The 12,133-nt window shown below is 39.5% G+C and overlaps 1 protein-coding gene across 2 annotated transcripts in view; it reads right to left on the minus strand.

Annotated features, from left to right (window-relative positions):
* LOC129762142 (homeotic protein ocelliless) overlaps positions 1-12,133 on the minus strand; it is an 80,980-nt gene that overhangs the window by 12,622 nt on the left and 56,225 nt on the right. For both annotated transcript variants that reach the window (XM_055760136.1, XM_055760135.1), the window contains exon 3: positions 1,177-1,331. In XM_055760136.1, coding sequence (XP_055616111.1) covers positions 1,177-1,331 — 155 coding nt within the window. The remainder of the gene's footprint in view (positions 1-1,176; positions 1,332-12,133) is intronic.

Here is a 12,133-nt window from a genome sequence, read left to right on the forward strand (position 1 = left end):
ACAATACGGCACCTTCAGTGTAGTATCTCTTAATGCATGGATGGCAATTATTTTGTAAATGGGTCACAAAATTAGTTTTTGCCGGAATTCGTCAGTTTTTAGCCAACAATCTTAGCTAAATTCGTTGTATTAACAAATAACTGAAGTGCGCGCCATTGTAGGGATGAAATTTTCCCTGATAATAGATTGAAAAAATGGATTTTTTCTACCCTCGAATGCAACGCGAAAAATTTTATTTATTTTTTCGAGACTGTACATTTGAGAAAATTCCCAGCCACTTCGAACTTCGCAATTTCAAAAATTTAGCGCTCCAGCACAAATCTGCGTCTTCCAATTATCAGTCAGCAACCGTTCAGGAAATTTAATTTCCCTTGTCATCCAACGGTGAAATTCTACACCCGCCCGTGTCTCGTGTCTTCCGACCGAAATTTTCCCCCAGAACCAACTTCCATCCAGTCGGTTCTCGTTTTCCCCATGAATAACAAATCCTCGATTATCACTTTATTATTCACCCTCCTTCTCTCTTGAGAGAGCATCCTCTCGAGCGAGCGCTGGGAAATTTTGGCCTGGTCTGAAAGCCGAGGAAAAAAGAAACCGCCGGGCGCAAAAATCCTCCCACACAAGCAGTGGCGCACCCGCGGGCGGAGCAAGAAATTGATTAAAAATTAAAATTGAATCAACATCACACGCGCCCATTATTTCCCCGGCTCCGCTCCGCTCGAACCGAACCGAAACCGACGTTTTTCCGGGCGAGAGTATCAATTTTTGATTCATCAAACGCCAGGCGACGTCGTTCGCTCGGTTTTCGCATATGTTTGCCATCGGGAAAATTCCCATCGCCGCCGCCGTCGCTCGGGTTTTGGGTGATTTTTCCGACACTTTGCTTGGTTTTTGTTTTCATTGTGGCCTGCGGGAAAGTGGCGACACTTGTCGCTGAGTAAACAACGTTTTAGCAATAACAACAACAGCGGCAGTAACGACGAGTGGCGATTTTCCTCTCTGGTGAGGCTACGAGAGCCCCGTCGCAAGTGAAGAAAATGTATACTTGCAAAAAATACTGTTCTCAATAGAAAAGTTGAACGAGGAAAGACCACTGAATTTGGGCGGCGGTACATTGTATTGCAAACGATAGTTTTCATCCAATATAAGATGAAAGGGGAGAGAAGAAACACTAACCTGTACTCGGGATTCTGGTAAGTTGATCTTCAGAGCAACCTCCTCGCGCATGAAAATATCCGGGTAGCGAGTCTTGCCGAACAGCGACTCAAGGACGTCCAGTTGGGCCCGGGTGAAGGTGGTGCGCTCCCGTCGTTGTTTCCGTGGGTTGACTCCTGTAATGAAGTAATGAAATTGACAGAAGGAAACTTTAGTCATTTGAACAGAAAATATCAAAATATTGTATTTTTAAAACTAATGCTAGACGATATCTCTCACTCCAACCATTCGAACACTGAGCGTAACATGTAACTCGCATTCCTGCTTCCTCACACCAAACGGCGACTCCCAGAACATCATCACAGAAACAGAAACGTGCATTTATCGATTAGCCAAAGCCAAATGAGTGCCAGACATGTGGAAGCCCCCCGATTCCTGCACAGAGGGACGACCGATCGGAATACGGTTACCACACCGCACGGAATCGGAAAACTATCAAGTTTCAATTTTATGGTTCACTTCCTCAGTGTGAACCTGTGTGTCCTCCGTGGCGGCGTTGCCCGGCCGAGAATTTGCCTTCACTTGATTCCTGCTGCCTGGTTCGACTTGTCCCTGATGGCACACACACACGCGTGGGTTACGGTTTATTTTGCTCTTTTTTTTCCTTCGTTCTCGTGTTATAATATCAATTACAAACTAGAAAGTTAGACAAACCTTACAAATAACCCCGAGCACGTGGCACGCCACCCCCCGTGCCCAACATCAGGAGTGTCATTTTTTTAAGATCCGCTTCCCCAGCGGAACAGCGGACGCACGCTTCGACTCTTCGACGAGATGTGGGTGAGTGTGATAAACAAATATTTACACTTAATTTTCCACCCTCTCGGCAGGCCGGCAGGCAAGCATCTTGGCCGGGGCGACACAGCAAAAAGCGCAGAAGCACTCTCATCTCAATTAGGCTGGAAACAGTAATTGCTGTGTAAACATGACACCGCACAGCCGCCACCACTCGAACGGAAAACTGTGCCGTCGGGCTTTTCGCGGATTATCCCTTTGACGGAACGGGGGCGCACGGGCTTCGCTAATCGGGCCACAAGTTATGTAAACACCCCACGGCAGCGCAGCCAGCGCATTTTCTGGGATCGCTTGCATGTGCACTTGGATTTGGCTGCTGAAGTTGCGGGTCACAAGCTAGAACATGTCGTCAGAAGGCGCGTTTATTTCTGGTGCTTCAAGTTTCAATTTTGAAAATAATGTTCCGACTAAAATTGACTCACAATGTTCACATTTCGACAAGAATACTTTATTTTGATTTGATTTATATTTGTTCTTTTTAGCAACGTAAGAACTTGTATTTTTTATTTTATATTAGCAGACCCGGAATTGAATACTGTTTTGTCTCATATTCCGAGAAGTCTCAAATTCCGAACACTTCATTTTTAAATGTAAATTTATTAAACTTTTATGTTATGAACGATTGAATAATGAAAACACAGATATTCTCTGAGGTATAGACTTCATTTTGACATAATTTACAGGTATCGATACAGCCTATAATTTATAATATTGGACATTTGCAAAATAGTGACAGTCAAAACCAATGATAAAATGTTTGCGTTAGCATCGTTCGTTTTTCAGTTTTTGTAGTTGTTTAAACTATTTTGTTAGTTGTTTCATGTTAAGTGCTAGAGAATGTATGAACCTCCAATAAATGGGTGAAAAAAAAAAGATATTTTATACAGAAATCATCATTAAAATTAATATTCAAGTAGCATTCGGAATATGAATCAAGTTTCTACGTATGATTAAAATTCCGTACACTTCTTTTTCAAATGTAAATTTACTGAACTTTAATGTTATAAATAATTTAATAATCAAAACCCTCAAATACTTTGGGTTATAGCCTTCATTTTAACATCATTTACAGGTATCGATATAGCCTATAATTTATAATATTAAGCATTTGCAAAAATGTGACAGTCGAAACCAATGATAAAATGTTTGCGTTAGCAAATTCTGTAAAAAAACAAGTATCGTTAATGTTTCAGTTTTTGTAGTTTTTTCAACTATTTTGTTTGTTGTTTTCATGTTAAGTGCAAGAAATGGTAAGAATCTACAATTAATGGAATAAAATGATATTTTATGCAGCAATCTTCATTAAAATTAATGTTCGGAATATGAATCAAGTTTCTACGCATGATTTAAATGGCGAACACTTCATTTTTTAATGTGAATTTACTGAACTTTTATGTTATAAATAATTTAATATTCAAAACCCTGACATTCTTTGGGTTATAGACTTCATTTTAACATCATTTACAGGTATCGGTACAGGTACAATCAATAATTTCAAAAGCAGAGTCCAATTTTTCAAAAAAAACTAGCTAATTCACTTTAATTTGATATATCGATCATATGAATCGGTCCAGTAGTTTAAAAGATATGATTTAAAAAAAATGGATTTTTGCTGTTCGGAATATGAGTCAGTGACAAAAATGGTGTTCGGAATTTGTGACAAAAGTGATTAAACATATTGATAGTTTTTCACCATGAATATGTATTTGTAAATCAATTTTATTGTAGTCAAATGAAAAAGAAGGCTCTATTGTATCCAAACATCAAGATAATTCCACGAAAGAGTACCATTTTCAGTAATGAGACACTGTTTAATGGCCATCAAAGCTTAAGTGTTCGGAATATGAAACAAAACGGTAAATTCGAACACAAACGGAATGGAATTAGAATCACAAGGTTGATAATAGCAGTAAATCAGTAGTCCGAAAAAATAACTTTTTAATTTAGTGTTTTTTTCATATCATATAGTTGATTTTCATATCTTTTTTGGTATATAAACCTGATGCAAACCAAAACGCATCAAACCTAATAATAACAATTAATTATAATTATGATCCGTTCTCGAGTTAGATTGTGGCGTATCGACACCAAATTACTTTAATTTATATTGTAGTAGTTCGTAGTAGAAAGTGCTACTTTTAGGATTGTTACAATACGCCAAATCTAGAAACATTGTTTATCAAAAAACTCATCTGGAATACTCTTTAAATCCCCAATTGGAAGCTAAAACAAGAATTTAAATTAGAAAGATAGATGAACCAAAAATTCAAAAAAAATGTTCCCGAAAAAAATACAAAGACAAACAAATGGAAGCAATTACCTCGGAAACGGTCACTGGTGAACCATATCGACTAACATTAATTAGTTTGTACAGAGCTCTGAAAATAAAGGTCGAAGTGGAAGAATAGACATGGCAAGATAATTTTACAGCTTGACAATGCCAGACCACATGTTCCAGAAAGAGTGAACCTTTCAGTAGGTTCTTCCTCATTGTCTAAAGCATTGCTTTCCCATTTTCTTTCAATCCGGTCTGTGGCGTCCTCCTGAAAAGTGGATTCGATCCGATGAAGAAACCACAAATATGCTTGATAACTGGTTCGTTTCAAAACAACCAGACTTCTACCAGCGTGTCGCCTGAACGATGGATTAAGATTGTGGCTTCAGAAGTAGCATATTTTGTACAAAGTTCTATCTTTCAAACGAATGTTTTTTTATAGAAAAAAAAACTTAAAGCCACATTGGTACACCTCGCGTTTTTGAATCGATTCCTCCTCACAATTTATAGTTTACTGTGCAAATGAGGCTACTTTCAATTTACTGTAGGTAGCCAAATAAGAAATATGCTCCCGTGGGCGAGTGGTTAGCGTCACACATTAACATGCCGGGGGTTCGGGTCGATTCCCGTTCTGGCCGGGATTTTTTTCGTCACAGAAATTTCTGCCGACTTGCACTGTGGTCACTTGCCACTCCAGAATGCATTCAGGACGTGTTTTTTCGGCGAAGAAATCTCAACTAAGTGTACTACTAACAAAATGACGCGAGTAATGCCTACGTTGAGAATGCAAAAGTTCCACTAGGAACGTTAGTACCATCCAAGATGAAACCAAATAAGAATCAAGTGGAAATCGCAAACAATAAAATAAGGGACTATTTGATTCATGGATAGTATCGGTTTTGTAGCGGTGGATGAGAACAATGAAGTTCTAGAGAGTATTCGCATACTGGTATGCATTTATCTTCTGAGTGACAAGAGAGTATTCTATATTGCTGCCTAGCTTTTTCAAAATCACCAGCAATCGGACAGGTTTGTTTGAAGTCATAGTTTCACAATCCTGTAGTGCCCATGGAGGTTTGGAAAGGTTCTAGAACCTTTACCCGAATATCATTCCTCCGAACATAATCACCCGAATGTCATTGTAGCATCCGAATGAAAGACATTCCAGTAAATATGTTATTATGTAAACTTATCCGAACGCAACATTTCTACCGACGGATGTAACATTCGGATATACAACATTTACTCAAATAAAAAAGCAGAAATATATTCAAAAAAAATCGAAATCAGAAATTATTCTTCCTTCGGCAACTGAATTCCTTTTTCACGCTGTATTGAACTAATTTAATTTTTGCGAGAATAAATCAAGTAATCTATCTTTCAGGAAGTTTCAATCCTTTACCATTTGATTAAATTTTTCATTAGGGATCTTGTTACATTCGGGTAAATGGTGTTCGGACGAAAAACGTTCTTGTAAATACTCTGCCATATCGCAAAGCTGCATTATTTTTTCATATCAGATTGATTGAGTTGTAATAGTTAAAAATATTAATGATGAGTGAATGTTTTGAACGATCGTAAAGTGAAGTTACGCGAGTTAGCTGAGGCCGTAAGCATTTAAAAAGAACGAGTGGGATACATTTTGCATGACATTTTGGACACGAAAAAGCTATTCGCGAGATTGGTGCCGCGTTTGCTGACCGTCGACCAAAAACAGCGGCCCGTTGAGGATTCAGCAGCTCAATATCTTGGAATGCATCAATTAGGTCAACAACGGAGAGATTTTCCTCGCAGAAGCCGAAAAAAGGAATGGCGGAGTGCCTCCCGAGACAGTTTTGAGAATGCAACAATCGGGACTTCGGGCATTACGAAGTGTGGAATCATATCGCGGAAACGTCACGAGATCGTGAGCTAGCTAGCTAGCTAACATGAACATTTTGGATTTGGCTGGAGAAATTCCAAAACATTATCATAAAGAAGTCATTTGTTGTACAGTTGGGCCTCAAAAATAGGAAAATCCAAAAGTTCCGCCTAAAAAACAAATTATATGAAATACCTAAACTGATCCGAAAGCATATAAAACTTCCGAGTCCCGAGTTCCGAGTCCGAGTCCTCATGGTCGAATTTCGTGATTGAAATTAATTAGATCGGTTGATTTTTCTGCTATTACATTAAGGTTGTTGATTGTAAATGCTAAATTGACTCATGGTTCGGACAATTCATAGTTCTAGACGAATAATCGAAAGTTGTCCGAAATTTTTCATGTTTTCTGATGGATTCAAAATTTTGAAAAGTGTCAAAAGTAGCCCCCAACTGGAGCAAACAATAAATTTTTGAGGACAATTATTGTTAACGCTAACCAGAAATCCCTACGTTGTGTCTAACTAAATTCGCGATGATCCACAGCACAACTCACCAGACGAAACTACACTATTCTTCATCAATTATTTTATTCTCAATGAATTTAACTCATAATCAGCATATACGAGGGTCACTATTTATATTTCGGGAATTGGCAACACTGATGTCATGTGAGTCCATCTGACGGTTCCATCGTAAAGTTTGACATTTTTGACGATATACGTACTCAGAACATTTTATCATACGGACGCTATTTGTTTATTTTATATTTAGTTGAAAGTTTGGTCTCGGCAAAAAAAATGGAGCTGAATCGTGCACATTTTCGTGCGATGATTTTTTACGACTTTCGACGTGGATTATCACAACAAGAGTGCGTCAATCCGATTAAACCGATTACTCGCGGTTGGCTCGAGGTTAGTATTACAAGTGTTTTCGTAATTGTGATGTTGCTGTCTCCAAGGCTCTGTACCTGTGCCCGACACGGGATACTTCCTATTGGGATGCAGCTGACCATTAATCAGCAACGCCCCCCTAGTCTGTACCCCATATCTAGCGTGGTGCGTCTTCTCGACTCGAGGAATCCAGGATAGAATGGTCACTAGCCGGCGCAAACATCAGCTCGTGTAGAGTTGTCATGAGCGGTACAACCTATGGCTCTGGTTGAATGATCAGTGGACTGCACAACCTTTGGCCCGTGTATCTGTAAAGAGTGTGTGTATGTATTGCCGCGACTAAGTAAAAGTTTATAGATCGGATAGGAGGGATATGAAACAGGGACACAACGAAGGAAACATCATTAAACGTTGACATCGGCGTTTCTGAGGAACAGGTATAGATGAAGCAGAAGATCAGGATCACGGCTACCTAAGATATCCCGGACGGGGATATCCGATTGTCTGCCTTTTGCTCTCAGTGCTCTAGAGAGCTGAGAGCGAGCAGCATGGAACCGGATACACGACCAGACAATATGCTCGATGTCGTGGAAGCCATCGCCACAATCACAAAGATTGTTTGCTGCGAGCCCAATGCGATAGAGATGCGCGTTTAGGTTGTAGTGATTGGACATAAGCCGAGATATCACGCGAATGAAATCACGACCTACATTCAATCCCTTAAACCAAGCTTTCGTCGAAACCTTAGGGATAATCGTGTGTAACCAACGACCGAACTCATCTTCACTCCACATGCGCTGCCAACTAACGAGTGTGTCCTGACGAGGAATGTGAAAAAAAATCGTTATAAGCAATTTGCCTTTCAAAAAGTGTGCCTTCTGAAGCGCCCACCTTAGCTAGCGAGTCCGCTTTCTCATTCCCCGGAATCGAGCAATGAGAGGGAACCCATGCTAAGGTAATCTTGAATAATTTTTCGACCAAAACACTCAATAGATGTCTTATTCTTGTTAGGAAATAAGATAAGCGTTTATCAACTTTCATTGAACGAATTGCCTCTATTGAGCTGAGACTGTCTGAAAAAATAAAATAATGGTCGATGGGCAATGTTTCAATGATCCCTAGTGCGTAGTATATCGCACCCAGTTTAGCGACATACACGGAACAAGGATCTTTGAGTTTGAAAGAGGCACTGGAATTTTCATTGAAGATGCCGAAGCCAGTGGACCCGTTTATGAATGAACCGTCAGTAAAGAACATTTTATCAGATCTAACTTTCCCATATTCTGCCGAAAATATCGGCGCTCTTAAGCTTAACTATTTGTTTTTGTTCCTATTCCCGAAATATAAATAGTGACCCTCGTATGTTACGTGCAAATCAACGTTAAATATATAAAGAAATATTTGAAATACATTGTTTACCACGGTAGTTATAGTATCTCAATCGGCACCACGTTACTTCGTTGACGGAACTTATTTCCTAATGTATCTTTGAGGTTCACAAAAAACGAAGTTTGATACCTAGTTATGATAAATTGAAAATCGACCACACAGGTTCTACATTCATTTATTTGTAAGCATGATATGCAAGATCGATTCAATGCTGTGTACATCTGTCATCTGTCAGTCCATTGATATTCGAACATAAGAGACGAAAGAGGTGACTCTTCGACGAAGATTGTGGACAAAACGGCGAAAACAAAAGGAATAATCAGTAAAATTTAAGTAATTTTGCAATATAAAAATTGGGAAAGTCTAAGAGAGAAATCGCACGACTTAACAGTAAAGGTGGGACCAGAATGCCGCGCTATGCGTCGTTGTACTAAACGCTAACATTTGTTCTAAACTGCTTGCGCCGAATTCGCGATGACAGTGGCATAGTGTCGACGTCTGGTGACAACTTCAAATTAGGGTCATAATTTGGGTCCCAAACTAATTAGTGTAATCTCCATCAGATTAGAAGACACGAAGCCGGTTTTTAAATTCTAAAATTTGAATGAAAATTTTCACATGTTATTTGATTACTTGAAACACGTGTTTCTGACTTTCATTCAACCATATGGCTAAACAATTCCAACATTGTTGCTGATTTTTTTCATCATAATATAGACTTGTCTTCATAAAAAAATTCGAATGAGACTTTTTCACCACCTACAAACAAAAATGTTTTTCATTTAACTATTTTGATATAGAAAAGCAAATTTTCATTTATAATTTTAATTTTGAAAATGTGTTCATTCCCACTGAAAATCAGCTATTCTTTCACTCTCCTCTAAACTAGTAAACGAAGCTCAATGCCGCCAGCGCGGATATGTCAATGTGTAATTTTTAAAAACAGTCAACTGATCCGTGGACACAACAAGAATAATATTTTCATACGAATTTTATTTTGTTTTTGTTTACATGAAATTGGTGACGCGAATGCTAGATTGTGACTGCAAATCAACAGACTGCGTCGGGCGAATGTTTTAGTACAAAATGCAAGCAATGACTGCTGTTGAGAAGCAACGCACAACGCGGCATTCTGTTTCCACCTTAAGACATAAAACGCTGCGTCGAACGGTGTCGACTCGAAAAACACTTCTTCGCAAAAAAAAAAAATCAGCAAATCCGAAATAAAGTGCATAAAAGATTGCAGATGAGACTGGAAAATGATTGCAAAAAATGTAAATCCGGAAACTGTGCGCAGAGTGCTCCGAAGAAGCGTTCCCTATGGTGAAGTAGTCAGTCCTTTGTTTCTAGAATCGATTCGAATTTACAGAGGAACACACGTAGACACGGGTTCCAACTTCTGGCAGCATGTAATGTTTTACGAACGTAAGCAAGTTCAATGTTTCTGGGTCGGACGGAAAACAGAAGAAACGAAAGATTCTCCGAGCAATTGTGTGTCTGAAGCTGGTGTTGGAAACTTCCATATTATCCATGGAATCATGGAATTATACGTATATTTGGATTTTCTGAAGAACAACGCGAAAGTTTGGAATATTCCGATCCTTCAACTTCTACCAGGTTAATGACCCAAAGCACATACACACCCACAAGAATGACAGCTTGGATGGTGCAGGAAATGTAACAATCATCTGCCTTCAATGTTATCAAGAATTTGCGGCATCAGACGGACGAAAGAAGAAATCACTGAAAAACTCGTTCGATCCACTCCAAAGCGGTTCACCGATGTAATGCTGTTATCATTTCGTTGCTGCTTAATCAGTTTTGATAATTTGAAGGGAAAAAAGAATCATGTACGAGGTCTTTTCAAAAAGTATCACGACTTTCGAATTTACGCGGGTTACGTATATTCGATTCTAGATTTGCTGTTTTTCTTACACGTGTTTTGGTTCCTTTTTCGATTCTAGAATCGCGATACTTTTTGAACAGACCTCGTATAGACGAATCTGAGAAATTGAGCACAAAAATTAAGTTACTAATAGTCCTCCTTAACTATCAGGTGTACAAATATAACTCTAGGGCCCTTCTTTCATCAATGCACGGATTTCACGCTGGTACAAATCAACTGGTTTTAAGTGATCCAGTTATCAAACGAATTTTAGATCGCTCCATAAAATCGGCACCTCTCTTCAGAAAGGGCCCACGCCATGGATCGAAACAATTGATAATATGAGTAGGAAATATGGCGGTTGGTGTACAATGACTGAAACATATTTTTCATGGATTTCAAAAACTCGAAGATGTTGTTCGCTATTGATCGCTAGAGAGTCCATGTACTCAACATTATCGAATAGTTGTTTATCGATTGAAAAGTTAACAGCTGTAAACTGAAAGTTTTTTTTTGTGACAAAAGTTAAATGTTCTTTTCCAAAGACAAAAAACCTTTAACATGACATTCACAACAAAAAAGCATGTGACCTTGCATGCGTGATGTGTAAAATCTGAGGCATGTTCCGTGTACACGATCGAATACCCGAAAATTGCAAAATGCACATTCTATTCTCATTCAAACAAACCTTGGTCTAAAGTAAATCAAACTCTTCATTCAGTTCTACCAAAAAAACAGAACCCATCTGTTTCTCCGTGAAGAAACCCGCGTTGACTCCGGCAGCCCTGACACAACAGTTCGTCCTCCATGTTCTTTGTGCCAATCACGATCGCCCATCTGGTTGCCCAGAATGTCACACCGTTTTCCAATTTCTTTCCATCCATTCACGGACCCCGGAGCAGCCGAGAGCGTCGAGGCGTGATTTGGAATAAATTCGTTTGTTTCGTTTTTGTTTTGTTTTTTTGCTGTCACCAAACCTACACATGCTTTTGATAGTCACACGTACGCGCAAAGTCCCTATCCTGGGCGATAAGAGTGCATGGCAGACGTCCTGCCGAGCGGTAAACGACCCCTTGCGCCGAGGGTCACCCCGCTGTTGCTATCGAGTCTTTTGATCGTTGACAAATTGTAACTGTCACTGGTTGTTCTGTCGAAGCGGGCTTGGGGTTTGGCAGTAGGTGAATATGGAAGCCGGAATGCCAATATGGTCCTGCACCAGGATCGAAAAGTTGTTTCTTTATTTTTGAAGGGTTCTCGCGCTTAATCCAAATTGCACACACGGGCTACAGACCCTTGGTGCAATTGATCGCCGTACGAGTGCGTGCAAGAGAGAGTGGGATAGCAAATAGATCCATCCATCGCGTTCGGAAATGGGAAAATTATTTCTATGGTTTTTTTTCACCATTCGTAGGGACAGATAAAGCATTCGTTCGAGGGAACTAGCGAGCGGAACCATGCTTGTGCTAGCTGCGCGACTTGCGAGAGCATTCGACGCCATTGAAAGGATAATACAGATTTATGACATTTTCAAGCTCACATTCGTACCCTAACGATTGTAGGGTTCTGTTTTTATAGACCGATTGCTATTGTTGCGGATATGCAAGAAAATGGTGATCATATTTTGATAGTGGTGAGTCAAAATTTGATTGCCGCTGACAAATGCTGGTGTGTTCCAGGATGTCCTCAAAGGATATCCGACGAAAGGATGGCAGAAGTCGTAGCCTCATGAATCGTACCGTGAATAGCAAAACATACTTCATACAACATTCTACGTTGAAAACAAAAGGGAACTGAAATCCTTTTCTCTCAAATGGATCCCAC

Source organism: Toxorhynchites rutilus, chromosome 1 (assembly GCF_029784135.1).
Source record: "Toxorhynchites rutilus septentrionalis strain SRP chromosome 1, ASM2978413v1, whole genome shotgun sequence".
Classification (NCBI taxonomy): domain Eukaryota; kingdom Metazoa; phylum Arthropoda; class Insecta; order Diptera; family Culicidae; genus Toxorhynchites; species Toxorhynchites rutilus.